General features: G+C 40.5%; 1 protein-coding gene across 4 annotated transcripts in view; it reads left to right on the top strand.

The window, feature by feature from the left end:
- The first annotated feature begins 789 nt into the window (after positions 1-789).
- The window catches only part of CSNK1E (casein kinase 1 epsilon), a 36,444-nt gene continuing 23,295 nt past the window's right edge, over positions 790-13,938 (top strand). For 3 of the 4 annotated variants that reach the window (XM_063309483.1, XM_063309485.1, XM_063309484.1), the window contains exons 1-2: positions 790-998; positions 4,474-4,561. In XM_063309483.1, the coding sequence (XP_063165553.1) occupies positions 4,486-4,561 (76 nt within the window). In that variant the 5' untranslated portion in view covers positions 790-998; positions 4,474-4,485. The remainder of the gene's footprint in view (positions 999-4,473; positions 4,562-13,938) is intronic. The other variant, XM_063309486.1, reaches the window with a different exon arrangement.

Raw genomic sequence — 13,938 nt, 5'->3', positions numbered from 1 at the left:
GAGTTAATAACCTAGCCAGTTTGGTGTAGTGGCTAGAAACCAGGAGACCGCGAGTTCTAGTCCTGCCTTAGGCACAAAGCCAGCTGGGTGACCTTGGGCCCGTCACTCTCTCCCATCCCTAGGAAGGAAGCAATGGCAAACCACTTCTGAAAATCCTTGGCAAGGAAACTGCAGGGACTAGTCCAGTCAGTCATCAGGAGTCAAATATTGACTTGAAGGCACACACGCAAAAACAAAAAACCCTTGCCTGGGCAGTTAAGTCTCCACTGTTGTTAACCCTCTGCTATCCTTTGTCTGAAATAGGTAAATTTAGAAGCCATATAGTCAAGAAAACATATGCTAGACTAACTATCTTAGTCTGAAATATGCCTCAAGGTTCTCTGTTTTTACTCCCAAGTAAGTGAGCAGAACTGTAGCCTCTAGTGTGCTTAGTTGAAAAATGTGAACATCCCTCATTCGTTCTCCCAAGCCTCTGGCAGTTCTGCTGGATTCAGTGGTTTTGCATTGCAGATGTGACATCGGTAGGCATTTGTGTTTACAGTGTTTGTTAGCAAACTTTGTGCATGTGTGTAATGATGAAAATAGCGGGCGGGGGGAGGGTTGGATACTGGTGTTTTTTCAGCGAGCGCTAATATTAATCGGCTGTTGACAAGGAACCAGAAGCAGAAGGAACAAAAACAAGATGCTGGCCCTTTAAATTTCAGAGGGAGGGCCCAAAGATCTGTAGGATGACATCAGTGGGTTTGGCCGTGAGGCTCAATGGAAACTCAATGAGCGAGCGCTCCGGCTGTACACAGAAGGAGAGAGAGGCTGAAGGGGAAGGAGGGAGGCGGTTGAGCAGGCAGAGCACGGAGAAAGAGGAAGCGGTGGTGGCAGCGCAGCGCTGGCTACGGCGACCAGCCTCCCTTCCCAATCCTCCGTCATCCTCCCCCCCCCGGTTTCCCCCCCCCCTGACAGCCCCCGGAGCAGCAGCGATAGAAAGGCTCCTCCCAGGCGGGGTAAGTATTGGGGGGCTCCGGGCAAGTTTTGAGGTGCAAATCCGGGGAGAAAGGCGGCCCCACCGCCTCTTTGTTTTTTTGTTGAGAGAGGAGGGATTAGGCGGGGGAGGGGAACGACGCTCACCCACAGCGCTCACCCACAGGCGGGGGGGGAGTTGAGGCTCAGCGACCGAGGGGGGGAGCAAGAGGTTTGTTTTGTTTTCGGATTTTTTGATGAAGACAAAGGATCGCAGGCACCCCCCCCCGCGCGCGCGCGCGCGCCTGAATTTCAGGATGGGTTCCCCTTCTCTTTCCCTCTCCTGCCCTTTCTTATAGGGAGAAGGAGACCCGATCCTTTTCTTCTCAGTTGATTTACCGGGGGTGGGGGGTGGGGAGTTGAGATCGCCATCATGTCCAATTTGGGGGAGAGGAAGGGGGACTATTGTTTTTTTTTCCATTCTGCTTCGACATCTCGTGATTTCCAAACAGCAGTGAGGCTGGTGTCCCCCCCACTTTTTCAACCCCATCTGTGCTTTCTTTTAATGGGGAGAACCAGTTAGTAACCACCACCGTGTCCCTAAAAGTATTGCCTTTGGCAAATAGGGTGTGTGTGTGGTGAGGGGGGATGTTATTGTAAATAGCCATCTCCTTTTGTGCACAGACAAGGCAGGGTATTGGGGAGGGGGTAGCAAGGAGGGGTTCTGTCCCTCTCCTTCTCCCCTTCAGCATTTCTTCTAAAATATTGCTGTTTAGTAGTGGCTCAGAGCCTTGCCATAGGATTGTACTATGTAGCAAATAGAAGTTTTGTGCTATTTCTCATGGACTGCTGCCCTGTTCTCCCCTCCCCCCCCCCAATCATTTTTGGCCCTACACATATAAGGTGAACATGATTTAATTCTGAGTTGTGCCTGTAGCTAAGTGATGAGATGATCTTATCAATTTTTAAATATCTCCTTTTAATGCTTGCATTTATTGTTCAGTTGATTTGCTGCCTTTGGCTCCTTTCTTTTTGGTAACAGTTCAAAAGGGGTGGGAGAGAAAAGAACAAGTATCTTTGTTCTGGCCCATTAAGATTTTTTTTAAAAAAATGGCATCTTATTTATCACTTTCTCCCCCATTGTATTTGAAGCTAATATAAAACCTGCCTTCCCTGCTCCTGTCTGCCAACCTAGTAGTGTTATTTATATATTAAGCTAGTTCTCACCCAGTTTGGCCAGTAGTCACCCTATGTGTATTTTCTACTCCCAGCAAATCAAGTAAGGCTAATATGAAAGTCCTTTAATTTACAATCATTGTTTGGAAGCGGAGGTAGATTGCTTACCTGTAGATTCAGCACTATAGTGAAATGTGTGGGGCCTGTGTATATGTAGGGGTTAAATATGTAGAATTGTTTATGTAAGATGTATATTTCTATAATGCACAATAGGTTGTGTATGCTGAAGGTAGTTTTCTGAATAACAGAAAAAAGGGGATAGTTGTGTATTATAAGCATCTACTCACACAGAGTATATGCTTTGTTAAGCTGATGGGTGGAGGGATGAACCTAGAAGATTGAATTCTTGCTTAGAATGGCTGTTCTACTTTGGAGAAAGCAGGTGGAACTGGCTTTTTATAAAATCTCAAATTGTAGCAAAGATTTGAGATTGAAAGCAATCTAATAACGAGTGGAAGCAATTTTTTCCTCTTTTGACTGGCTGTTCATAGACTTCCCCATGAACTGTGCTTGCTGCCTTCTGTAAACCTTCTTCCTAAAGCTCTGTCTTATTAATGTTACAATCCAGTGCACTCTTACTGGAAAGTAAGTCTACTGAATTAGGACATATTTAGGATTCTTCTTTTGTGACTGCCAGTGAGAAATGCTTGTGAACTGTCTCAGCTCCTTCCAATTTATTGGTGGTTCTCTTAACATATGAAAACTCCTGTTCAAAAAAAAACAACAGTATTATGGAGGCGACTCAGCTGGAAATGTTCCTCTAATGCTGTGTTAGATAACTCACATCTAAGTGTTAGTGTTTTTCCAGGAAATTGCATGGTCATACTAGCTGAAAAAATGCAATGGCCAGATGGGCCTCCAGTGACCTGGTCCATGATTTCCTGTATGTTATGGGTTGTTGTATGGGTCAGCCACGGGATCCTGTCTTCTTCAACCCTTGGTTGTGCTTTTAATAGTACTGTTAGGGAAACCTTGGAAGCTGCTCATCTTTAGAGATGAGACATTTCCAGAGTAACTTGTGATACGTGCTGCTCTTTCTTATACTCCCATAATCATTGTATAATTAGCATATCACCCTGGCTTGGATGAGTCAAAAAATGTATAGATTATAACCTCAGATTAATGATGGGGAGGAGAAGAAGACTCTTGCTGTTCTGTTTTGATTTTGGGGGTTCTCTGTAATCTCATGGTTTGTGGCCAACACAGGTTTGGATGGGCTTTGTCAAACAAAATTACCTCCTTGACTAAATGTTTGCCCCTTCCAAACAGCCTACTCCACAAGAGCAAAGAGTGCCTTAATAAACATGCGTTACATAAATTAACTGTATGGCAGCATCCTCTAAAAGGAGCCATGGTCTCTCCTTCCCTCCTTCAGACAGATCCATGTTACTTGAACAGGGAGAAAACACAAGATGCTGGCCATCAGGGAATATTGCTGGGGAACCTCCAGAACTCCATTTGGCACAGGCCTATGCAAAGAGATTGCTCCTGCCACATGCACCAGAGGTGGTAAGGCTCAGATTTGGCTAGATCTCATGTTGATGAGTGTGCTTGAAAAAAAAAGACAGTAGGCCTACTGTCACATTTTAGAAGCATATGGATTTATGACCTAAACCTAATTGTAAATAATGTGGCAAAATGCAGTTGAGGAATTTGACCTGTTTATGAGCAAGCATGGAAGGAATAGTTGTTAGAGTAGAAGTTCTGTATATTTGGGGAACTAATTTATATTTCCCATCCTTTCTTGGTCTCATCTAATGATTGGGAATGACTCTGGAGGACCCGTCACTGTTGCTGTACTAGTATTCTAGAATGATTTTTCTGAAGTGGGCTAATCTCCTTAATAATTAGGTTCTCTGTTATGAAGTTTATGCCAGAAACTATCATGATGACATCAATACATTGGCTTATAAATCAGTTTCATTAATTTCTTTGAGGTTTGCTTCAATAAAAATGTATTTAAGATTTTGGTTGACTGTGGCTTTGCATTTAAGCTTACTTTGGGGACTGGGTTGTACTGTTACTCTGATTTATTCCCTTTTTTCCACAAATTGTTGAAGAGATATTAGGCCACTGATTGCTAAACTAAAAGCTTAAATGTCCTACCACTGGGTCAGGGAACAGAGGCCATATATCTTATTATATCAAAGAGCTTTCTGAGAGTCAGGCACCATATCTAAGGATTGAAATTTTTTTTTATAGAGGATGTCTAAGAATGAACTTGGGTCTCTTTGGTACGCCCTCCTCCAACCTAACCCTGCCTGTTTTCTGCTTTATTTCCAGTGCATCTGAATCATGGAGCTTCGAGTGGGAAACAAATATCGGCTGGGACGAAAAATTGGTAGTGGATCCTTTGGAGATATTTATTTGGGTGAGTTTCCCATTACTGTAGAAATGTATCTCAGGCTAAGGAACTGATATCTCTGGAGGGAGGAGAATGGAATGTACTCTGCTGATCTTTCAAAGTTATTTTCTGTTAACATAAAAAAAAATAAGGGCAGAGTAGACCAAAACCCTTGTTTGTCCCTGATGGTTTCCAGCTTGCCATCTGAGGATACCGGCAGCCAGATGTTGAATAGTTTGGAGTACACATGCTCTATAATTGTAAAACTGTTTTTACTAGCTTGCAGCAACTTTGTTAGGGAATTCCCCATTCTCAAGAGTTAGACCCCCAGAATACTTTTGCAGGCCCTGGAGAGCTAATATTGATCATTCTTAATGAAACATGTTATTAATAGTCTGTGGCTTAAAGTAAGGGTCTTTATGAGGGGATGAGATAGAAAAAAGATTGGGATGTTTGGCCATTCTCAGCGTAGGAGCCGTTGATTTACCATCTGGCATATAACCAGGAAAAAATAATAAACTTGGGAGTTGAGGGTGGTTGCTACCTCAGTAACAATTTAGTTGCAGGCTGATTTCAGAAATTACTTATCTCTCATGTAGTTCTGACTGCTTGCTCAGCATGTTGAAGAACCAGAGGAATGAAGTCAGATATTTAGGGCATGCTTGCTTTTTGCATTGTCTTGTCTGAAGGGGAGATGGAACAAGGAGCTTTTACACTCTTATGGATTTACCTTAAATAACTTCTGTCAGAGCTTTGACCATCCATTTTAAAAACATGTGAATCTTTCAATGAAGCTTGAGCAATCTTTGCTCTTTATGCTGCTGAAGCTAACAAAGTGTTCTGGGTATGGTCCTCTCTAACTGTTTGCATGTGTTAGACTGTTTTTCTGCTATCGTGGCAGCGGTGACACTTTTCAGAGATTAACTGAGTTGTGATTCAAAATACCTGGAGAGTACCAGGTTGGAGAAAGCTGCAGTCCTGTGTTGAAAGTGCTACCCATGGAGTGTTCAGTAACATGATGCCTCTGCAGTGTGCATGCACAGGCTCCCTTGCATGTTGTTGGCTTTCCCAACCTCCAGCCACACTGCATCGTGTTGCATGCTCCTTCTCTAGTTTGCTTCCTGGCATTGTTACAAGATTCACCACCTTCACTGTTTTCTGAGGTTCATCAGTATGGCACCTTGTGGTTATTTCTTTCTCAACTGACCTGTCCTTTTATTTTGGATGTTATATTAAATTTTTGTGAGCTAATTTTACACTCAACAGAACTCTTAAAAAGCTGTTGTACAAAACAATTTCAGAAACATGATAAGCAGTGAAGACAGACTTTGTTAGTATGCCTGCTTTCGTCTCCACATTAACCTATCTCTTAGACATCATAATTCTTTGTTGATTTTGAGAATGCATATTTCTCCATAAACAATGGAAATCAAAGCATCTGTCACAGTAAACAATGTAGAAAATACTGGGATATTTTGACTGTGTTGGATATAGATTTATGTGTGAGGAGCCTGTTAAATCATATGCATCTGTTAAACTTTCCATTTCATTTCTTTGCTTTTTATTTCAGAAAATTATGGCTTCTATATGTCTAAAAATCTATGTCCAAGTAAATTCTCATCTTCTGTGTTAGAGGCCTGGTTTGCTGCTTCTGCCATTAGCCATGCCTTTTGCTAAAGTTAGTGAGCCTTTAAATGTCTCCCTCTCTCTTTGCAAGTTTAATTTTTGCTATATTCTGTTCCTATATTTGAATGACCTTGTGAAGCAGATCACCTTGAAAGCACTTCAGTTGAAGCCTTTGCAGTGAAAATGAGGGGTGAGCAGGAGTAGGGCCTTTTCTGGGTTTGCCCCATTGCTGTGGACTGCAACATAGAGACCATCTGACCTACTATAGTAAAAAGACCCTGAAGCGGCTTTTAAAGCAAACTTTTCCACATTTAAAAAGCCTTAAAATATTACTAATTGGGTTGCTAATTGTGTTTTTCTAACTACATCTAGGTACTGTGAGAATACAGTAAAATCTCAATATTTTTTTTACAGACCTCTATTCAGCAAACTTCAACCTGGAGCAAATTTTAGTTCAAACTTCATCCTCAAACTGAAACAATCCAGATTATCAACATATAAATTGTTTGTATCAGTTTACATCATTTGCATAATTAATATAATTATGTAATTACAGAGATGATGTAAACTGGCAAAAATTATGTAAATTGATTCAATTATGTACATTTGGATTTTCTGGACATTGAGTTTTAATGAACATCTTTTCCCTTGAATTGGTTTGTAAATTTACTAAATTATATAAGGGCTTAAATGAGTCCAGGCTTTTGTCTGTGGTTACCTGGCCCAATACTATCAATAATATCAAAGGAGATACCTTTTTGCTCATACCAGGAGGAACTCCTCTATGTTTGTCAAGCTACTTGTATACAGTATATACACTGCTGATTCCAGCTGATTTTCTCTAAGACACCACATTTTTTCTGTTCCTACGATGTTTGTCTTTACCTGTCGTCTTTTCAAAGTCCTTAGGAGGGAGTATCATGTCATTCAAGTAACTTAAATGACTTGCTCACCTTTTTTTTTGTAAAAACTCAGCTTCACTGTGTATGTTAAGTAGTACATGGCTGTTATTGATTTAGGCTTTGTATCCTACAGGATATAAAGCTGGATGTTGACCACTGACATCATAAATGCAGCAGTTGTGTTATTGCTTCCAAAGTGCATATCAGGCATCCTATGGATGCTGCTGTATTGAATTTAGAGCTAAAGGAAGAGTATTATAGGCTGTGCAGGAATCAAGAGTAGTGCTGCACATCTCATTTCAGTGTAAGAAGTTGAGTTTAGATGAAGATTGAACACCTGTTGCTGATAGTATTAAATTATTTTATTTACTGCATTTTTGTATTTCAGTAACCAAATCTCTCTGGGCAACTCGCAAAATAAAACTCATAAACCTTTCTACCAGATATGTGATGAGGTGGGCTTCAACTCCCATAATTCTCAACAATGACCATTCTGGATTTGCAGTTCTGTGAGTTCAGGTCTACAACTGGGGGATGCCAAAGCTGGGAAAGTCTGTTTTAAACTTTCACATTAGAAGATGAAAAATATGTCTCTTTGATATGAAATGTTAAATTCCTATTTAAACATAAGGCATTTCTTATTAATATTGGATGAGGGTCGATCTGGAAAATCTAGGTGCTGTCAAGTTTGGGAATTCATAAAAACATCCCAGAAGAAGTCAGTGGCAAGCAGTTTCCATATCATGCTAAGAAAACTGCAGGGATTCTCCATATAAATTATCAGCGGTCAATCTTGACAAAGACAAATACGCTTTATTTAGGTCTTTGTTTTGGTTTATTTTTGATTCATTCTCAGTTATCCTATTGTATGTTTGAAGAATGTAAAGGACACTGGTTTCCTGAAGAGTAGTGAGTTCGGGAAGGCTTCAGACATCAATATTTGAGTAGGCTGGTTTGAGCTTTCCCAAGATCCTGATTCATCTCATCCAGTAATTATTTCAGGTTCATTCTGATCTGATTATGGGATAACTGAAATACAAAATGTTTTCTTGCTGTAAACTTGCTTTTCACCTTTCTGATTTTTTTGTTTCTTTTGAACAAAAAGCATCCTGCGAAATATATTTCATGAAGTAAGTACTTAGATGTATTAGAACAGTAAATGTTCCACTACAGAATTTTTGGAACTGGGAAAAGGGTCAGATACTAGTTGATTAATATCTGCACAATTTGCATAAATGTATTATTCAGCCTGCGTTCTCAGTGTTCCAACCCAGATCTCTGATTTTTTTACATGCGACTTAACCTGGTTGCTGGGGAAGAATGGCAGTGGAAGCCTGCTGGATGGCAGACTGGTGAGACTGGCCTGTGTTAGGCTGGACATCTAAGTCTCTCTTGCATTCTCTGATTCTATTGCTGAATGGCTTTTGTAAACAGATATCTGGAATGTGGAGACTTTGCTTTCAGTAGTGAAGATTGTTTGGTTTTAGGCTCATCTGAGCAGTACTGGTGGACTAATATGACAGAGTTGGTATAGTTCTCAGAACAGAAGCTGATGCAGCATGGGAAAAGCACCCTTGGATCAAAGGAAGAATTTAATAGGAGTTGGTTTAAGTCTCTGTTAATGTCATTATCACAGATGCCTGAGTTGTTCCTCTACCAAGCTGTTTTTAAAAAGACAGCCAAAGGCAGCGTGGCAGTGCATGCTGGTGATATCTGCTTGGACAGTTCCTGATTGCTTGTACCTCCTTCTTCAGGCAGAGGATCCATTCCCTTTGTTTCCTGGACTGTTAATTCTCTGTATCTCCGCCTGACTTCACCCATCTGTTCTTGTCCTCCCTTTCATTTGCCATTCAGTAACAAAAAATGACAGGGGAATGGAGAAGGAGAAATGTCATGGCTCTACTATGGTACACTAGTAGATGTTTGTGTTTGTGATAACTTGTCCGTGCATCTGAATTTTTGCAGGAGTACCATTTTTACTTAGATTGATGAGATTGCCACCTTCAGCATACACACACACCGCAGTCAGATATGCATATATTTGAAAGAAATGGATTCCAAAGCATGCAATTCACACACTTGAATGATATGGGGTAGATGCCACATAGGATTTTTGATCATTTCCAGATCTCTCAGATCAGCAATCAAGAACTCTCAGTAACATTTGCATCTTTGAAACAGGAACTGTTTCTAATGTATCTCAAGCTACTGCATGGTTTTCTTTGTAGTACTGAAAGCCACTTACCTGCCTTATATGACATGATACAGATTTTAGAATAGCTGTTTTGGTTGAGAAGGAGGCCTGAAGTCTGTGAACACTGTATACCAAAAATGCTACTTTTCATGTCTGAACAAAGAACCAGAGATCTGGGATAGATCAGAAGGGGTCAAGTAGGTGGTGAAAGGAGTGCAAGCTAATATAAGGATGAAGGGAAGTATGTTGGAAAGGACTTGTTGACGTACTTGGTGTTCTGCATAAGTTTTGGACCTAAGCCTTATGGACTTAATTTGCCAATGGCAAATAATTACTGAAATGTAGTCCAAAAGCTATGTTTGTTGGTCTTGTAAAAGGTAAAGGTAAATTTTGCTTGAAATTCTTATATAATCTTTCTATTATGAAGATGTTATTGGATCTAATAGGCAGGATTGTTTTACTTGTCATTCAGCAATATCAACTACACTTGGAATTCTTGAAGTACAAAAAAAATTAGTGCAAGCAGTAGAAATTCTGTAGCATGGCAGAAAGGTTTATGGGTTGGTTATGGGAAAAAAAATCATTCCTGTCTCTTCTGCATCTGATACTTTTACCAGAAACAAAATGACTATGTATATATTGATGTTTTATTGTTGTACTAAAGTTCTATTAAGTAAATACTCCATTGAGCTGAGATCAACCTCTAGTAACTGTATGGACATGGCCAATTTCAAAAAGTGAAGCAGGGTTGGACCCAGTTAGCACTTGGATTGAAGACCATCAGGCAATACCACAGCTGTAGACTAGATTCAGAAGGTCTAAAAAGCATTACCAGAAGAAGGTAAAGGCAACCCATTTCCATACTGTTGCTAATATGGATGTCTACCCAAAGTCACCAGAAGTCAAGCTCAGTAAGGGGGGAAAGGTTTTATTAACAATTGAGGTGCATTTAATGTATAAAAGGTAAAGGTTTCCCTTGACGTAAAGTCCAGTCGAATCCGACTCTAGGGGGCGGTGCTCATCTCCGTTTCTAAGCCTTGGAGCCGGCGTTGTCCCTAGGGACACTTCCGGGTCATGTGGCCAGCATGACGACACGGAACGCCGTTACCTTCCCGCCGAAGCGGTACCTATTGATCTACTCACATTTGCATGTTTTCGAACTGCTAGGTGAGCAGGAGCTGGGACTAGCAACGGGAGCTCACCCCGCCGCGCGGTTTCGAACCGCCGACCTTCCGATCGACAGCTCAGCGGTTTAACCCGCAGCGCCACCGCGTCCCAATGCATTTAATGTATAGTACAAACTAAAAGGGTTGGCTTCTGTTGTCTCAACTATACAACCTACTGATCTTTACTATTACTTGTTTAACCATATCCCAAATAGTTTCCAAAATTCTTATGCAATCTGAAATACGTGTCTGAAGAGCATCCAGGTTAAATAAAATTTGTCCAACTTGTGCTACAATCTGCAGTTCAATGTTAGAATATTATGCTTTGTGTGCAGAAAGTTGTCATTTTAGCCTTTAACATCTCTAATTTAAAGGATCATTTGTTGGATAAAAACAAATATTTTTTAAAGATTTGACTTAAATTGCAATATTTTTTTCTTCATTTGACTTACAATTAAATGTGACTAACAAGTTAAAGAGTCCCTCTTTTGAGGGAGATGGGTGGTGATGAAATTTGAAATATAAACAAACATAAATAAATCATGAAAAAAATTATGACTCCATTGGATTTCTGTGTGATTGCTTATGTAATCAGCGTGGGCATGGGTTTTGTATTTCATTGTCATGTAAATGGCTCAACCAGCTTCCAGGATTAGTTCAGCCTACCTAGCTAATCTGGGCTGCCTGTTTATGCTTCTTGGATTAAAGTGATACGTGCAGGAACATTACACTTTTATAAAGTGAAGATATGCCCAACATAGGAAAGGGCCAATGGAGGCAGAGTAGAAGAAAACAGGAACATGGGCATGCTTAAGGCATCACTGCTGAATTTGCAGGATGATAGGTGAGTTGTATGTACAAATTTCTCAATGAATGACTTACCTAAAAATTATAGGGTGTATAACTTCATTGTTGTAAATGCTGTACTGAGTTCTAAAGTAACACATTTTAGCAACCATATCTGCATCTTTGCTTAACAGATACATGAAAAGCTATTGATGGCAAAGTTTAAAATTTAAAATCACTGATTTTGTGCTTCATTTTGGTGGTTTAAATGCCTGTCTGTTAAACCTCTTTAACTGGAAAGTTCAGTTGCAGATGATGGGAAGGACATCTGAGAGAGAGAGAGAGAAGATAATACTAGGTTAGATGTTAATTGAAGGATAGCACTCTCCTTCATAAAGACGTGAAGCCTCCAACCAAAACTGCCCGTCTCACAACGTCTGATGTATTAATTGGTGTCTTTAGATTTCATACACTTTTATCGCTTGTGGGATTCCAGAACCATTCACAAAAATAACTACTGCTGTTCTAAATGGGTGCCTTTTTTCCCTGAGTCTGCAGACAGTGAGGTTGAAACCGTGAGTCAGATGTCATTCCTGGTGTTCCTGCAGCCTCCCCCCTCCCGCCCGGCCAATCTCATTGGGGCTGTAGCTCTAAAGCTGAGTGACAACACGACTTAAATGTCAGCATTAACTTTGGTTTGCTGATCATTTTAGCAGATGCAGTCAGAGTCCAGCTGATGGACTTCATATATGATGGAAGTCCAGCTAAAGGAGGGGGAATTGCAGTGCAGAGGGAAATAGCCGGTAGTGTAACTCCTGTCTTCCTCATGTTGGGCATGATAGATAATGGCTGACTATCTAGTAGCGGAAATAAAAGTTGTTTAAGTGCCATGTTCTGTCTTATTCAAGAAAGGGATTAAGTTGGAAGATTGCAGTAATTAATATACATCTAGCCCTCAGGGCAGTGATTAAAATGGAATATAATGGCACCTTAGAACAAAGTTCAATCTGGGGTTAGTGATGTGCTGCTTCATGTATGCGTGCTCCCTCCCCCTCCCCTTTTGCTCTGGGATTGCTTCACTACATTTTTTCACTCAGAGCTTTGCTTCTGTTCCTGTTTTTTTCCAGTCTGTTTTTTTTTAATGTCAAAGCTGACGTTGCGATGTCTTGATCTTCATTCCATTGCAAAATAAATGTTTGCTTCAGGAGCCATTGCAAAGGGCTCTTTTCTTTTCGTTATGCTTAACTTTTTATCATTTAAGCCTTGTAATAATATCTGACTTTGTCTGCCAATCTGCAGAAAAGTACAAAAGTCTCAGTAACTCATTTGTCATTTGCCAGGGATTTATTTCTAAAAGGAAGGTGCTGGAGTTTCATCCTGTCTCCCTTTTAGTGCCAGTATATATAGAGCTTTTATATATATATTCAGGCACTGAATTGGTACTCCTTAGATTTGTTGGACTACAGCTCCCATAATTCTGAGTTTGTGTGGAAGTAGTGGGAGGTCCAATCCAATCCATCTGGAGGGCAGCAAATCGAAGGAGGCTTGTTACAGAGAAATGGTCCAAGCTGCATATTGCCAATGATACCAAATGTGGACTTTAGCAGTGGACACTGTTGTCTGCAACCTGACATTAGAATGTTAGAGCAGGGATGGCAAGCATACCCCTCCTTAATGTTGTAAGACTATACCTTCAATCCTTGATCATCGGTTATACTTAGTGTAGCTAGTGGGAGTTGTAGTCCAACAATATATGAAATCAAGTTGCCTATCTCTGCTGAATGGGTTTTTTTGTGGGGGTGGGGTGGGGGAGTGTCCTGTGATTTCAGCCTCATCCTCTGCATAGCACATTCTACATATATTTCCAGAATCCTAGTGCGTATTTGTGGCTGTTGTTTAGCTGCAGAATATAATAGTTTTCTTTATCAAAAAAGTTAACTGATTTGGCACCCTGACAGTGCTTTTTTGATCATTGGAAGCTTTATTCCAGAGTCTTTTTCTCTCTCCTCTCTGCTCCTTACTTAGCTTTTCTACAACACCAAGTGTGAGACATTGGAATTCCTGAGAATGTAGTAGATTTTCTAGAAATGCCACGTGTCAGTTGTATTATTATAGTAATTAAGGCCCATCCCATGGAAATAGAAAATAGAAAAAGTTGCACAGGGAATTTTAAAAACAAGTTTTTTAAAGAATCATTTTCAGACAACCCCAAAGACTTACAATTGTGGTAATGCAGATCTTGAACTAAAAAAATCAAAGAATGGACCTGGGAATCCAGATTCATTCAACTAATTGTAAGAAGGAGCTGTGTTTTTGCAGTTCCTGAGGAATAAGCTGTATTTGGAAATCTTTTGGTGGTACTTCTCTTCTCACTCCAGCCAGCATGATTGCCTGCTAATCGTATGTCAGGCCATAGTCAAACTGATACAGCACTGTGGAACAGGACAAGAACAGTCTGTCTTGCTAATGCTGCTGGGCCCAGTGTTCACATGGTGCAGTTGCTGTGCAACAGGTATGCTACCTCTTTTGAGAGCAAAGGGCTGGCTCTGTTTGCCTTAGAGATGTAACGCAGCAAAGTCTGGGGCTATGATGCTTTGATAATTTCATATTCCCTAGTGAGATATTTGATTTGAAGGTGTCACTGGGAAGAAAACGGGTGAAAACTATAGCCCTGCAATAGAGAAATAACAATTATGAAGAAAAATGCATGGAGGTTTTTTCTGCTTGTTC

This window comes from Candoia aspera, chromosome 7 (genome assembly GCF_035149785.1).
Source record: "Candoia aspera isolate rCanAsp1 chromosome 7, rCanAsp1.hap2, whole genome shotgun sequence".
NCBI classification, from domain to species: Eukaryota; Metazoa; Chordata; class Lepidosauria; order Squamata; family Boidae; genus Candoia; species Candoia aspera.
This window is presented reverse-complemented; position numbering and strand designations above follow the sequence as displayed.